The 16,487-nt window shown below is 37.5% G+C and overlaps 1 protein-coding gene and 1 pseudogene across 1 annotated transcript; both read left to right on the forward strand.

Annotated features, from left to right (window-relative positions):
• Positions 1-8,263: 8,263 nt before the first annotated feature.
• Positions 8,264-11,895, forward strand: LOC133800716 (uncharacterized). Its single transcript, XM_062238749.1, has 6 exons — positions 8,264-8,690; positions 8,795-8,964; positions 9,119-9,311; positions 9,412-9,497; positions 9,914-9,998; positions 10,402-11,895. Exons 3-6 carry the CDS (start codon positions 9,129-9,131, stop codon positions 10,531-10,533), a joined length of 486 nt encoding a protein of 161 aa, XP_062094733.1. The 5' UTR covers positions 8,264-8,690; positions 8,795-8,964; positions 9,119-9,128; the 3' UTR covers positions 10,534-11,895.
• A 40-nt stretch (positions 11,896-11,935) lies between these two features.
• On the forward strand, positions 11,936-15,928 carry LOC133799672 (probable LRR receptor-like serine/threonine-protein kinase At1g56140; annotated as a pseudogene).
• The last annotated feature ends 559 nt before the right edge of the window (positions 15,929-16,487 follow it).

Consider the following 16,487-nt stretch of genomic DNA (forward strand, 5'->3'; position numbering starts at 1 on the left):
ACCCTTTAGAGCTTGGGTGCTAGGCATGATGACCATCTAGGTGCTAGGCATGATGATTTCAGCTTGAACAAGCATGAACTTCATCCAGCAAAGTGTATTTGGGAGTTTAGGCCGACCACCCATGTGGCTCTTGAGCATGTCAGGCCGACCACCCCTTGGGGGTTTAGACCTGGTCGACTTCCCTTTAGGTCCTGGACCTATCTTTTTTTCTCATCAGTCTTTTTTCAATACTTTGTTGTTTTTCCTCGACTTGTGATGCCACGTGTCGCTTTCACATTCACCACATCATCTCTTGATTTTTGAGGGATAGCATTTCCCCCCCAAGTTTATCGTAATGTGTTAAACATTACGGTAAACTTGATCTGGCCCAAGAAACATATCGTAGCAGTACTCTAAAAGCAAAGTCCCTCGGGACATTACGTAGTACTTTTATCAATTATCGATAATTTTCTCAGCACGTATTTTTCAAGGATAATTGTAATTCCTAAAAATAATTATATTTTTCAAGGAAAATTAATTTCCTAAAAATCTAGTATATTTTTCAAGGAATTTTGAAGTCCTATAAATATAATATATTTTTCAAGCAGTTTTGAAGTCCTAAAAATATAATATATTTTTCAAGGATATTAATTCCTATAAATACAAAATATTTTTCAAGGAATTTAAATTTTTAACAATACCAGATATTTTTCAAGGATTTTGAATTCCTAAAAATATGGTTAGTCTGAGAGGCTATAAGTAGAGACTCACTCATCACATTCTCAGATCCATGCGCCTATATTGTAGCGTATTCTGAGCGTGACTATCCAATTCTTCATCAACTCTGTATATCTTCACTTTTGTACGTATTTTTTCCTCATCTTCACATCATTTAATAAATGTGCTTAAATTTGGTAGAAATACTTTGAATCTTTGATAAACCTGTATGAATCTCTTGTTTTCCACTACTTTGATTCACAACAATTGACTTGTCTGAACCAAAAACTTGTTTTTAATAAAAAAAAAAAAAATCTTGATCCTTGCCTCTTTCTGCGTGATGCTTTAGGGTTTAGAGGTCAGTAGGCCGACCACCTTCAAATTCATTCGCCTGGGCGATATTTCAGGTTTGTCAAACCCTAACCTAGGCCTACTACTCTTGAGATTCACTAGCCTGGGCAATTTTTCAGGTTTGTAAAACCCTAGGCTGACCACCCTTAAGTTTCCTTGGCCTAGGCGATTTCCAGGCTTATAAAAATTAGGGTTGGGCGATTTTCAGGGCTTCATATTTAGGCATAGGCGACTTCCAGGGGTTCAGATCCAGGCATAGGGATTTCCAGGTTTGTAAATTCCATCATGGGACGACCACCTCTAGGGTTTCCCTTGCCTTGTGCGATTTTCAGGCCTACATATCCCATCATTGGCCGAGCACCCCTAGGGTTTCCCTTTCCTTGTGCAATTTCCAGGCCTACATATCTCATCATGGGCTGAGCACCCCTAGGGCTCCCTTTGTAATGCCCCAAATTTCCTAATAAGGTTTAAGACCTTGATTAGGAGGTCGGGAGGGCCATAATTGATTTATTATATTATTAAATGATTATATGCATGTTTATGTGAATTATATTATTATATGATGATAAATGCATGCATATGGGTCAACATTTAATTATAAGAACGTTTTGGTAATTTGGCCCGTTGAGAGCGTGATTGTGTATTTTCATGCATGTGGGTGAATTATAAATAATACCACATTATATGTGGATTGGTTCGAGCCATTCAGCATGAGACGATCATGGAATGCAAGTTTTCGGTCTAGTCATAACGGGATTAAGTTCAGGGCTCGGAGTGAGTCTCGAGGTAATTTGGTAATTAGAACGTTGCTGGGAATTAAAGGGTAACGTGATATGAATTATTGGGATTTGAGAATATCGAGAATAGCAGGAATTGGAGGGTGTTAATTATAATTAACGAGATAGGCAGGAAAGGATGGTTTTGCCCTTGGTGGCTGTTAAGGGTTTTAGTTAGACTTAGGGGCAATATGGTTTTTTCACCCTAAGGTTGTATTTAGCCATTAGATGGCTGTGGAAGGTTGAACCAAAGTAGAGCACCACTTCCTCCTTCAAACCCTTCATCATTTTCTCTTTCTCCTCCTTCTTCCTTTCAATTTTTTGAGAGCCAATTTGGGGATCCAAGCTAGGAGAGCATGTCTTGAGGGCTTAGGACCTTGGTTCAACCATTGAAGGGGGTCTAAATCAAGCTTGAGGTAAGATTACATCCATGAATTTAAGCTATACTCTGTTTTTTTCAAGTAAGTTTTCAGTTGAGAATTTGAGGTGTTAGTTGTGAGAATTCATGGAAGTTTTTGTGTAAGATTGCTTGGGTTTTGATGAGGGTGTGTTGTAGATGAAGTTTAGGGGCTGAATTGGATGTTTGGGATTGATTTGGATGCTTGGTTTTCAAGGGGGGTCACAAGGGAGAAGAACAGAAAAGTTTCTGGTCTGCTGATGGCGCCCCAACACTTGTGCATTTTTTCCAGCAACCTATTTTTAGGGTTCGGGATGACTTTTAAGGCTCGGGGGTTGGTTCCTCTACCCCGTTTGGGTGGATTGAGAGTCCCGAGAGTGCGGGACAAATCCTGGGAGTGAGGTTTTAGATTATAAACCTTTTTATGATTTATTTTATAGATGGGATTCCATATTTGGTTATGACTAGGTGACCGCTAAAGGATCAAAGGATTGATCGTTCTCAAGGGTCATCCTTTTATTAATTCTTGCTCGAACCCGAGGTAAGAAAATTGCACCCTGTGTATATGACATGCATGGTTATTCTTGATGCATGTTGGGTGATTAAATGTGACATGCATGGTTATTCTTGATGCATGTTGGGTGATTAAATGTGACATGCATGGTTATTGTTGAGGCATGTCAAGTGATTAAATGTGATGCATGTGATGCACGAGAAACATGTGATTAGGGCATGCTATGAATATTGAATATGAGATTGTTCAGAGCTTGAGTCTCTGTGTTTATGCATGATCCTAATTATGCTAGCAATTATTAAGTAAGCATGTTGAATGCCCTGTATTCGGATATTTGACATATGAAATATGTTTGGTAGCATTGCTTACTTGTGTATGGCACTGACTAGTCAGGGACGGCACTGGTCACGCATCACTGACCTAAGAGCCGAAAATGGCATAAGCATCCTGAATGCAGGGCCGATTAAAGATTAGATCTAATCGATGTCAGTGTTGAATGACCCTAGGGCATTAATGCTGGGCCGACCCTAAGGTCGATGAATCTTATAAGCGCTTGACTAGTCTAAGCTAGTTACTCAGAGTCAGGGCCTAAGACCTAGGTGACTGCTTGTCACATGGCTAGGGAACAGTGTTCCGTGGTTATGACTCTATGGTCATGAGGAAGGTTATGTTGGTGACTAGTCATCATGCACCTATCTTGTTTAAGCTAGTGAAATGATCACTTATCTATTAAGCCCCGGTGACCCTATCGTCACATGGCTATTGGGAATAAACCCACCTTAGTGACTAATACAACTGTCACTCTTCTATTTGAGGTTAAAAGCCCTGGATGATTATTATGATCATCGATTGATGTGCTATACTCAACATTACGTGAACTCATCTGCCTGCTTGAATAGGGATATATTTGCTAGGCGTGTGCCTTATGATTTGATGTCATTATATGACTGTTCATGAGCATATTGAGTTTTCTTGTTGGGCTTCGGCTCACGGGTGCTATGTGGTGCAGGTAAAGGCAAAAGAAAGCTGGACCATCCTTGAGTTGGAGAGCTTAGGTGACGATGTGTACATATGCAGCTGCTCGACCGCCATGGCCGAGGTTTGAAGGAGACCCTGTTTTGCGCTTAGATCGGCTGGTTGTAAATATTTTCTTATAATAGACCTTTAAATTATATTTTTGGGATCCCAATGTATACAGTAAACGTTTTAGTGAAACGTTATATCTTAACCAAAAAATTTAATCCCTAAACTGTTAATCATACTTAGTTACACAATTTTGGCCAAATGACTCGATTAGCAAGTTTAGCACTGTTTACAAGGCACATCGTAATGGTCCCTAGAGTTTAGGGCGTTACACCCTTAGCCTGGGCAATTTCCAAGCTTGTGAAGTTCATCATGGGCCGACCACCCCTAGGGACTCCTTAGCCTGGGGCGATTTCCAGGGTTCCTAGGCCTGGGTGGTCGGCCCAAACCTTAGCATAGGCCGACCACCATACTCCTTGGGTGATTTCCAGGGATCCAAGATCTAGGGTGATCAGCCCAACCATAGGCCGACCACCTGGAACCCTAATTTTTTTTTCTTTGGTTTCTTCAATTTTGCTCCTTAGTAATGGATATACCCCTAACTGTTCGCTTCATTATGTTGATGTACTAACTTTACTCTTTATTTTTCCTTTATTTCAGATGTTCTGCTCCTCTTCATCAAATAAGTCTGTAAGCGAGCATACTCCACAGGAGTTCTTGGAAAGGGTGAAAAGGATTCTCTGTCGCTCCGCTTTATATTTATTCAGTGCGGAAGATTTCATGAAAAGGTATAGTCCAATGGCGAGAGTAAAACAGTGAAGATAAACTTCATATTGCCAGGCACACCACTCAGGGCTCTTCACCTGACTCTTCTCAGATCTCTTCTTAGCATAGTACTCCCCGTGGCTCTCAGGGCACATCTCAGCGAAGTCATTCTTCTCAACGGAGTTTGTCTAGTCAGCGAGACTCCTTACAACACCCTTTGTATTAGGATACCAGTTGGGTTCCCCACCACTCTTCTTCTCACCGAGAACATACCGAGAGCTCTCATCATCGAGCTACTCATCCTCAGGAGCATTCTATTCACAGGTTCCGGTCTATGGTGGTTCGCCCTTCTCCCAAGAGCAAGACAGTCTCGCCAGCTGCGCAGCAGAAGAAGAGACGATAGAAAGAGTTCTATTCATCAGATTTTGGGGCCACCTTTTCCAGTGTATCATATGGAAATCAGTCGAGAAGCCTCACCCTGATGATTACGAGGTGCTTTGGTTCAAGGGGACTGCCCCTGACATGACTGAAGAGAAGGTAAAGAACTTAAGGAATACCTTTGCCTCTCTGGAATTTCTATTACTATCCCTAGTCCAGATGATAGAGTTGAGGACCCCCCTTTGGGTGTGTGCGCCTGGACAAGTTCTACCATCAAGTATGGCGCCCTACTTCCTCTTCATCCATATTTCTGGAGCATGGCAGATTATTTTTGTATTAGTCCCTCTCAGCTGGCCCCCAACACAATCTTGGTGTTATCTGCATTGTACATTATCTATCATCATAGAAAATGGGCTGCTCTAGTACCTAATGAGATCCATTACTTATTTGATCTGAAGATGAACCCTTCTCAGCGTAACTCGGGGTACTTCCACTTCCACCATTATAAGAGTGAGGGTACCGACACCTTCTTGGAAAAGATCTCTGGAAATAACAAGGCATTTAGATACGCCGATAACTATTTCTTCACTAAGGATGCAGAAGCCAACTACTCCAAGTTTAAACACGTCGAACCTTTTTGTAGACCACTCTCGACCTAGGCTATGAATGTTAGGGCTAAGGCGTTGATTGCCATGACCCATGAGGAGAAGAATGTCAAGACCCTCTTTACTTCAGAAAACCTTAGGAAGGTCAGGTTGTTTCCTTCTACTATCGTCGATGTTTCGGATGATGATGTTCTTGAGCCCGTGAACGCCATAGACTCCCTGGGACCTATTCATATCGAGGAGGTACCCTCTTCACCTATGCTAGCTGGACAGGAGGGTGATGAGGTGAGTGCATCCGTGCACTCACTTCTTGCTTCAGATGATTTTGATGAAGCCATGTTCGAACTCGAATCTCATTCAGAAGGTTCGACACTTTTATCATTTTTACTTTATGTTTCGTCTATATTTGATATCCCGCTAATATTTGATCTTCTTTTGCAGGTTCAGATATGTTCGACTTTGTTCACACCCAACAAAGGTCGACTCCAACTGAGACTAGCCCTTTCCACTGAACGGCCAAGAGGGCTAGGGTTGAGGCTGAGTCGATAATGGAGGTTCCTCACGAGGTGCCTTCTCTGATTCATGTGGCATCTAGTTATATCGCAGAGGTAGAGCCATCCTTGCCTACGTCGGTTCCTCTGAGTATTATTGATGCAGGTGCCTACTCTTCTGCACCTGCTCCCTTATCTAAGCTACACAGTCTTCCATGCGAAATTTAGGTGCCATCATGGACCAAGCGTCCTATCTAGATCAGACGACAACGACTTTTAATGGAATAAAGAATGAGGACTTGAGCACAATCCTCACGAAGTCACTCATTGACATTCAGAGTGTAAGTCCTCTACAATTTTCTTTTTGTCTAGTTAGCTTGTGTGCCAACGTTTTCTAACATGTGTATGTTTTTTGGAGGCGATGATGTTGGTCTCCCATGTCTGTGACAGGTTTGTAGAGTATACCTCAACGCTTTCCAACCTTCTTTCTAAGCGTGAAGCTGTCCGCCATGAGGTGATGGACCTTAGGCACGTTCTTGGCTCTAGGGATGCGAACATTGCTTTGAAAGATGAAGAGATCAGCACTCTCCACAGTATCATGGAGCTTAAATAGTAGGAAGTGACTGAGTTGACTCTCAAGGTAACCCAGATGGAGGGGAAACTTGCTGATTAGCTCAAACAGTATGAAGCTGAGAAGGAGAAGTTGATTGCCAGCATGGATCAACTGCGGAAGGATGCTCTTGTCGAGAAGGAGCAAGAGGTCAAGGCTACCCGGGACAAGGCTTGAGAGGAGTATTCAGAGACAACTTGCTCTTGATTCTACTTGATCTGGAAGTCCAACAAAGATCTAAACTTGGATTTCTTACCCGAGAAGACGCGAGCAAAGGAGCTTAGGAAGTGTCTAGCTCGTGAGGTTGCCAAGGCTCAGGGTGGATTTTCAGATGATACTTTTCACCCTAGTTAGTCTTCTTTTGGTCTCTTACTCTGTCTTTTATTTCGTGCCATTGGTGGGGCACCTTGTACTTGAAATTTTTTACATATGACATTTTATGCCTTTATGCTTTTTTGTTATGAGTACTCAGTGTATTGATTGAATTTTTTTATTTTGAATGCTTACAAAGTATATCAACTCACAACCCTCATTGGTTCAGGTATTAGTATACTCTGAACACATTTATTTCATGTGCCATACTAACTTTACTCCTTTACGTTTTTCATGCTAACAACCATTATAATGTGAGTAGTACAATACTTCACCAAGTACCATGAACAAAATAGTCAGGTCGACCACCCCATGGGTGCTAAGCCAAACACCCTATAGGGTTGATGATCTGGCCGACCACCCTATAAGGGATTTGGCTAAGAGTCTCCCCACCAATGCCTTTTTTGTTTTTGTTTTTCGCACTTTCGGAACATATGTTGAACAAATATCCTAGAAAAACTTGGGCTTGCTTAGTACTTAAGGTCACATCCTCATTGCTTGTGTATACCTTGATCAGTATGTACTAATGCCCCCCAAGTGATCATGGGGGTCACTTGCTACTTGACCATGCCTTTCTTTGAGCATTTAGACACATAGTACTATCATTTTCATCCAATGATGCAATTAGCAAATACTTGTCCCTCATTGGTAGTCGGGTGATGGTTTCATACTCAGTAGTAATGATACCGATACACAGATGCAGATTGTGTAGCAAGTGTCGATCACAATCTACATAATCTCTCATGTACTCGTTATATGGATTATAGACAGAAGTGTCTAAGTTGGACCAACCAGGTCTAGATGGGCTAATTGAGCCTGTAACGAGTCTTAGATCAAATTATCGGTTGGTCCCTCAAGGAACAAATTCAATTATGATCTAACGATGGCGACTAGTCCTCGGACCAATCTCTTTTTTGATCGTATGGGTCGATAGATTCCTCAAGAACCAGGATCAAACATGATCAAATAATGGTGACTAGTCCTCGCGCCAGTCTATTTTGTTGATCGTATAGGTTGATAGGTTCCTCAAGAACCAATATTGAACATGATCAAATAAATTGGCAACAAGGTCCTCAGACCAGTCTCTTGTTTGGATTGTTTGGGTCGATAGGCTCCTCAAGAACCAAGATCGAACATGATCCATAATTTGACGACAAGGTCCTAGGACTTGTCACTACACCAAAAATCACTTTCCACAACACATGAATATAATACTATTGAAAAAGTATTATATTTTGTTTGCGTAAGCGGTAAAGGCGCGAACCTTAAAATTTCTGCCGCCTCTTCTCTAACTAAAAAAAATGAGCCCCAATTTTCTTTTCTCATTTCCCTTCTCAATACCCCAAAACCGAAATCCCCATTTCTCAGCAGAGGTGTGTTTGGATTTCCCCAAATCCTCATTTCTCTCATTTTCCCAAATCCTTAAAACTCATTTTCCCCCAAATTACTTTGCTGCCTCATGCACGCCGCTGGATGCTCACCCCGCCTGTGAAGGTTCTCTCCCCTTCATCTCTCTAAGATCTTGAGAAGGTCGCTCGCCCACTACAGCTTCAAGAAGCAGCGGTTGTTTGAGCCATTTTTAGTCACCGACCTAATCTCTACTCCTCAATCTGATCCCCAAACATGTCGTTACCAAACTCATCGGACTCTCATCTTGGACCGCTCACCATCTCAACTCATCCAGCTTAACAGGCTTTCCGATTCTGATTCTGGTATTATATATATACACATATAATATAACTAAATTTTGATGTATTTGGTTGATTTTATTTATTTATGGGTTTGGGGGAAAACCCCAAATGTGTTTGGATGGTAGGAATCATTGAGCTGACTTTGAACAGACCTGAGAGGAGAAATACCATTGGGAGGGATTTTCTGAGAGGGTTTATAGAGTCTCTTGAAGCTGTCAGTAAGGATTCCTCTGCTAATGTGGTTTTGATTCGTAGTTTGGTTCCGAAGGTTTTTTCTGCTGGTAATGATTTGAAGGTAAGGGAAACAAAACCCGTTTTTGTTATTAATTTATACAAGTTGATTTGTTTCAAAATAATTTCATATACAATTCTTAATTGAAGAAATGAGATTAGGAAGTGTCATGTGGAGATTTGAGAGGCTTTTAATGGTGGAACTCATATTATTGTAGGCACACCCCCATGCAAATTGTTCATATTATTTGCAATTTCATGAGAATATGGTCAATTTATTCTCTGTACCAATACTTGTCTCACACAGGTGCTTCTGTTGTTCTTTTTCTCTTCACTTGTCTGGTCCCATCATCCATCCTATTTCTTGTTTTGCAAAAGCCTTGGAAGGGTAGACCGCTCTCAAATACACAGGTTCTTTGAATTTGTTACCTTTATTAGAATATGCATGAAAGAATATCAGCTTATATGATTGTTGTTGTACATATATCTTAGTATATTTACTGTTTTCCAGGTAGTACCGTCTATAATAAATGGTGGCATAATGGCTTTATACTTCGTTTTATGGGGAAAAGGTCTTAAATCTTTTGGACCTCTTAGGTAGTTTCATCTCGAACAAACTTTCATGCTACCATTTCATGTGGCTGTTCTTATCAGCTATTTAAACTAACAGAAGTGTGATGTTAGTTGCCACATTTTTTAATTACAATAGCGTATGATTGAATTTTACACTGTAAATGATATTAACTGTAGTCTTTAATAGTCTTGATGACAATTCCATAAATATTATCTTTACAGCAAAGTGATTTATGCAAACAAACACAAGTTTTAAAATAATCGCTCCCTGTAGTATTACTTTTAGTTTGAGCACAAGTGCAAATCTAATATTTGAATTGGCATAGCTCCTCTGACAGTGACAAGAAAAAAGTTTTAGAATATCAAATTAATACTCTTTACTGGTTTATATCCCTTGTATTCGGAGCTGATTCCATACTTCTTTTTCTATATTATTTTAGAGCTATACTAGCAGAGTATGTTGGTGTTGTCCTTGGAGTATTGTCTACACTGCTATATGGGAGGAGAGGACATGTTTGGAAAAAGGTAGTCCTTTTTTGTATGTGCTTGGTTGTCTGTGGATGACTTTCTTAGACCGCCAGTTGATATTTTTGTGATACTATATATTGATCATGTCATATCATGAACCTTGAGCGAATTTTAATCAAGAATATTTTTTAACCAAGGGCAGACTACGTCATTCTTCTCTTAAGTAATTAACCAATTAAAATGTAACGCTAGTGCATGGGCTCTTTTCTAGCTATGTGAGATTGCTTGAATATTAAAACATAAACCACTGGATTGGTTGCCGTAAGATAGTTTTTGGGTTCACATTCTGGTACTGCGGGAGGAAGTGACGTACCAGATCAAGTATGGTGACTTATTGTCAATGCAATGTCATTAAAATATAAGATTATCTTAATATTTTTACTGACATTTCTTTTATCAGATTGGTAGGCTTATTGCAATGGTGACGTCTTTCTACTTCTTATCTCAAGGATGGGCCATGGAAATATATTCTCCATTCTATATCCTCTGTTTGATGTCTTGTACTTTTGGAATTAATCAAGTTCTTTTATAAGGCTCAAGAAATGAAATAGTCAAGCTAATTGTGTTTTATAGTCAAGTATCCTCTTAACTTTCTCCTCTCCTTTTATTTTGATTAAATAATTGTCCCTTTTTGTGTATGGTGTTGAGAACTTAACTTTAATTTACCATTCAAAGATGGTCCTAATCCCGAGATTGAGACTGAAGAAGTTTTGGGCATGGCAGCAATGACTGTTCCAATATGTGCCGGAATCTTATCAGCGCTGAGATGGGTGATTGAATGGCGTGTTTCACTTAAGGTGTTGATACATGGCTGTCTTCATATTTATACATAGCTTAAGTTGATAGTTTCTAGTTATCCACTCAAATATACTTGAAAGACACATGGGTGATGTTTCCTTTGAACAGGACCAAAGAGAGAAAATGCACAAGTTTATTAGTTTCATAAAGCTTCTATTTCTCCACAAAGCAACAAAGCTTTGTTTATATTCCCATCTGAGTAATGATTAGCAGAATTAGTATGTATTGCTGCTAAATCTGTACATTTTGTTTGCCATGGTTATTATTAGTATGTTCTCTATTATTAAAAAATTAAAAATCTTCATATGAGGGCTCTTGCCAATTTGGTGAGACTGCTTTATGAACTGAAAAAATATCAATACCTCATTATAAGCACTACTTGCAACTTTTGAGGCTTAGAATATACTTGAAAGATATCTTTGTGATATTACAGCTATACTTATACTAGAGAAAGTAGATTCATATTGTTGTATGCATAATTTTATGAAATATATGAATATTGCATCTGGTCTGGGATTTCTTTTTCTTCTGTTGTTATAGATTATGCCTTTTAGATGTGTATATATATTTAGGAAATATGAATATTGCACATGCTCTTGTATTGCTAATATGCTTTATTCATTAGATTTTTGTTTTATGAAGTATTCATGGTTCCATATTGTTAGTTAATATTGTTAGTCATGGGTTTATGTTAATTAGTTACTGCTATTATTTTGTTAGTTGTTCTGTATTTTAGTAACTAACTTCTCTTGCCTTACTCTTGGCTCTCGCTGTACATCTCTACAATGTATAAATAAAAGTCCTTTAGCTCTTTTGATCATATTGATCAAGAGCTTCTTTCTCTAGTTACTTTCTAAACATTCACACACTAGTTTTTGTGATTTTTTTTCTCTTTTTTCATGTGTTTCGGGTATTTTTTCTTAATATGAATACTGGATATGCTTTGAGATATATACATATATATACATATTTTTTCTTTTTAAGGATCATGGGTAGTTAATACTTAAAAGGGTATGTATCTTATGGTTTTTCTCTTTTTTAATTTATGGATTATGGACGCTTTTTATTTATTTATTCGAACCTAGTCTATTCTTGTGTGCAGACCCAAAGAAACAAGAGAAAGGTTATCTTGAACCATGGCTAGCTTATTGCTTGTCAGGATTATTGGGGCTGAACATTCAAAGATGCAACTGGTAAAAATTCCTTGATAGATTTATTGTTCCTTACAGTTTTTGCTTCAAAAGTGTTGATGTGTATTAAATAGGCAATAATAAGAATGCATTAAACAAATTTGTTCTTATTATATGTATTGAAACATGTGAATATTGAATGTTATGCATCAAATTATATATTCCATATCTTCTTTGGAAATTCAATCAAGCATTATAGAATAACTAGATAAAACAAATTGGATTTCCCAAGAATTTATCAACCATTTCATTTAAGTGAACTGTTAATGTATTATAACATTGAGAAATCATTTGTTATGTGCAAAATTTTTCTCTTGTGCACATGTTTTTTTATTTTATTTTTTCAATAAATATATTTAACTATACTAGTTGTGATTCATGTAGGCTCTTCCAAACAAGTTTGTAATGCTGTATGGAGATACATTGGCCAGTAGTGTATCTCTTGTTCAAAATATGTCAGTTACTGTAGTTATACGATTTAATATGCATGCTCGTATAAATATATGTGTTTGATTAAGTTGTTGTTTTTGACATTTAACTGTACTGTGTCTATGTGTAGGCTAGAATTTTTGGTTCGATATTCGAGTTACTGTTGATATAGGATGTTTTGCTTGATGTATTTTTTTTTAATGAATGGAATGAAACCCACATGTTATTTTTTTCGGATCTTTAGCTTATGCACTTGTAAATTTGGAAATTCAGAAAGTTAATTTGTAGTTTTTGTAGTTGGTATACTTGGATTTTGCGTTGTTTTTTTTATTGGCATTGTTCAGATGGTTGATACATGTATGAATATATATATGTATGTATGTGATGGCGAGATGACCTGGGTTATAATTTTCTCAATGAAGGTAGAACTTTTGTCACTACTGTTCCTGGGAAAGAGGTGTTATAGCTCATTCAGAATGTGTTTACGAGTTAAGTCTTAGTCTTTAGAGGGGTTTGTCACAGAGATACTGTTTATGCTATTGTAAATCATCATTTTGGTGATCAAGCAGCTAGTTCAAAGCAGTAGGTTTTTACCCTCTTTTATTTATTAAAATATGGAAATACTTACACAGCAGTCAATGAGAATGGAGTAAAAAGTTTTAAGGTTCTTATACAACAAATCATAAAAAGGGTCGGTCAAGAGAGTAAACGAAATGAATTCTAAAGTTTACTTTATAGCCTTCAGGCCTTGCTGCATCGTCTTTTAAATTGATAGCTGATTAAAACTGAGGCCAACAGTTCCTTTTCCAATTCCCTTGTACAATATTTTTATACTGTATTCATTATGGCTTCTTTCAGGACCTAGAAGGTTAGGAGTCAGTTAAGACATTGTCTGCGATAGACAAAGCAGGATATAAAGTTTGAGGTCTAATATTTGTAGCCGTTTCTTCTAAATAATTGACTGATTGCGTTAGATGAGTTTGGTATAGTTTGTGCAATATGTGCATTGCAGCCAGATTATTCTTCTTGTTGTTGTTTGCAGCAACTTGTGTTTCAGCCATTAAATGCATATTGTGAGCATTGCCAATAAACAGTATTTGCTTCAATTTTTCTTTTTTGTATGCTTCTGTGTTGCTGAAATAGAAATTGTGACCCCCTGTGTTTGATGTGCTCACTTGGGCAAAAAAATAAAAACTATATTTTTACCACAAGCATCTTCTAAAATGTTAAAAGTCATTACCGTATCTTCTCTTAAATTTATTAAGGGCTTGAAGTCACTGAGTATTAATAGTTGTGCTTGTCTTTTTTTTCAGTGGTATTCTTTTAGGATTGAAGTGTCTTCAATGAAATTTTGATATCAGAAAAGAGGCAGGCCATGTCTCTTTTCGTGTTGTGGAGAAAGTATTCACAGCTCAAGTATCAAAAAACTACCTTGAAGTGCATCTGTTTTGGGCTGGGAAAGGGACTTGTTGCATACCAAAGCAAGGTACTTATGGCCCTTCTATTTCAGCCATCAGTGCTACTATAGGTAATGTGGAATTAAACCAAAATTTGATAAGTACTTGTTTTCCTCTCATGTATATAGATTTGTATCAAGTTTTGAATATAGTTTTGTACAGATTTTGAACCTACTGTTAGTAACAAGCCTCCAAGCAGTAAAAAGAAAACTGCTTGAACGTACTGTTGGTAAAATGTTACTATAACATGTTGCATAATCCTATAAATTTCAGAAATATAATAGAAAACCATCATAGTCTACTACATAAACATCAAGAGCCATGACATATAGTGCCTTGTTTTTCATTTTCAGAGTTCTTTGGAATGGATGTTAGACCTTTCACTTTCAGTTATGCTGAACTAAAGACAGCGACAAACAATTTTGATTCTGCTAATAAGTTAGGAGAGGTTGGATTTGGACCTTCTATAAGGTAATTCATTGTTTTCATCACTTTCATTTTGTTTGCAAAAGTTTTCATAACACTTGAACAAGAAATGTTAGTACTTTTTAAGCATACAATTTGACAAAGTAGAAAAGTTTTTTTGGTTGTTTGTCACTATATGTTACTGTGTCAAATTCATTATTTTCATTCCATTAAATCAACTCCATTCTCAATAGGGATCACTTGATGATGGAAGAGTGATAGCTGTGAAGCAACTATCTATGACTTCTCATCAAAGAAAGAGCCAGCTTGTGGCTGAAATTGCCACAATATCTGCTGTCTAACACCAAAACTTGATCAAATTGCATGGATATTGTGTTGAGGGAGGCAAACATTTTCTTGTTTATGAGTATCTAGAAAACAAGAGTCTTGATCAAGCACTTTTTGGTATGAAAATGACACTCATGATGCTTATACAATTACATGTACTAAACAAGGCTAATAATGTCTATGTCTGGCATGATCAGGGAACAATAGCTTGAAGCTAGATTGGTCAACACATTTTGACATTTGTTTAGGAATAGCAAAAGGTCTATCTTATCTTCATGAAGAGGCACGGCTAGGAATCATCCACAGAGATGTGATGACAATAAGACTCACATTAGTACTCATGTTGCTGGAACAATGTAAGATAATTTATCATTGAAGACATTTAGTCACCCTACTTCTATGCATGATCATGTAACAAAAAATAACCATGGATGATGATGATGATGATGCAGTGGCTATCTTACACCAGAATATGCTATGCGCGGACATCTTACAGAGAAAGCCGACGTGTTTGCTTTTGGTGCTGTGGTGCTAGAGACTATCAGTGGCAGGCCGAACTCTGCTCCTAATTTGGAATAAGAACAAATATATCTTCTTGAATGGGTACATAATTCCTTACTATTCAATGTATATGTTTTAGCTATGGATTCACAACACAACAAGGCCCAATTCTAACTAATTTGTGCTTCTCTAGGCTTGGAACTTACAAGAACAAAACAATGAAGTTGATCTTGTGGATTCAGAGTTATCCGAATTCAATGAAGATGAAGTGAGAAAACTCATAAGAGTAGCTCTTTTATGCACTCGAACATCACCAACATCAAGGCCATCAATGTCTAGAGTTGTGGCAATGCTTTCAGGAGATATTGAAGTAAGCACTCAAATCTCAAGGTCTGGTTACTTGGCTGACTGGAGTTTGGATATTCTAAGCAGCATATTAAGTGATGTTGAAACTATAGGAACTGATTCTACCTACTATGATTCACCTGCTAGTACGAGCATGGTGGGGGATGCATTGTCATCACCTACCAAAGGCGCCACTCATCCAATTCTTCAAAGCTACAAGTCCAAAGGCTTTGGTGTGCTGACATTTGGAAGATCATGAATTCCTACCTTTACTTTTGAATATGCAACTATTTAAGACTATTTTGTTGACTATTGTGAGAATATTTTGTTAATGTTAATTAGGCAGTGTTGAATATCTTAAGACTTTTGGATTGTTTTTAAGATAATCTTGAATGTAGTTTGACACAATTATTTGGTTATATGTGTTATGAACCATATAATTGGTACTCAAAAATATATTTGTACAATGTTAAGGGTGTCTTAAGTATATTAAATGAAGCGGGTTTGAATTGAAGCAATAAAAAATTATTATAATGTACAGGTTTATATAATAATAATTCAAGCTTATCCAAATATTAGAATAATATAAAAAATGTGTTATTGTATTTTTACAATAACACTGGTTTATAAGCATAAAATTATGTTATGAAAACTATTTTCTATAATGCAGAAAGTGTGTTATTATAAAGTGTATCATAACACTACTTTATAAGTACAAAAAAGTGTTATATAATCTATTTATAAATAGCATAATGAAATACTTATCTAACTATTAAAATAACACAGCAAAAGTGTTATCGTAGGCTATACCATAACACATATCTATAACTATGGAAAATTGTTATGAAAAGTGCTCCGACCTACTATAACACCGCTTTCCTTAACACATCAAAAAGTGTTATGGTATATATTTGATAATACTTTTTCGGTCTTATTGAAATTATTTTTCTTGTAGTGTGTCTCTCTTATTAATCGACTGGGTCAATAGGTTCCTCAAGAACCAAGATCGAACA

This window comes from Humulus lupulus, chromosome 9 (genome assembly GCF_963169125.1).
Source record: "Humulus lupulus chromosome 9, drHumLupu1.1, whole genome shotgun sequence".
In the NCBI taxonomy this organism is placed as follows: domain Eukaryota; kingdom Viridiplantae; phylum Streptophyta; class Magnoliopsida; order Rosales; family Cannabaceae; genus Humulus; species Humulus lupulus.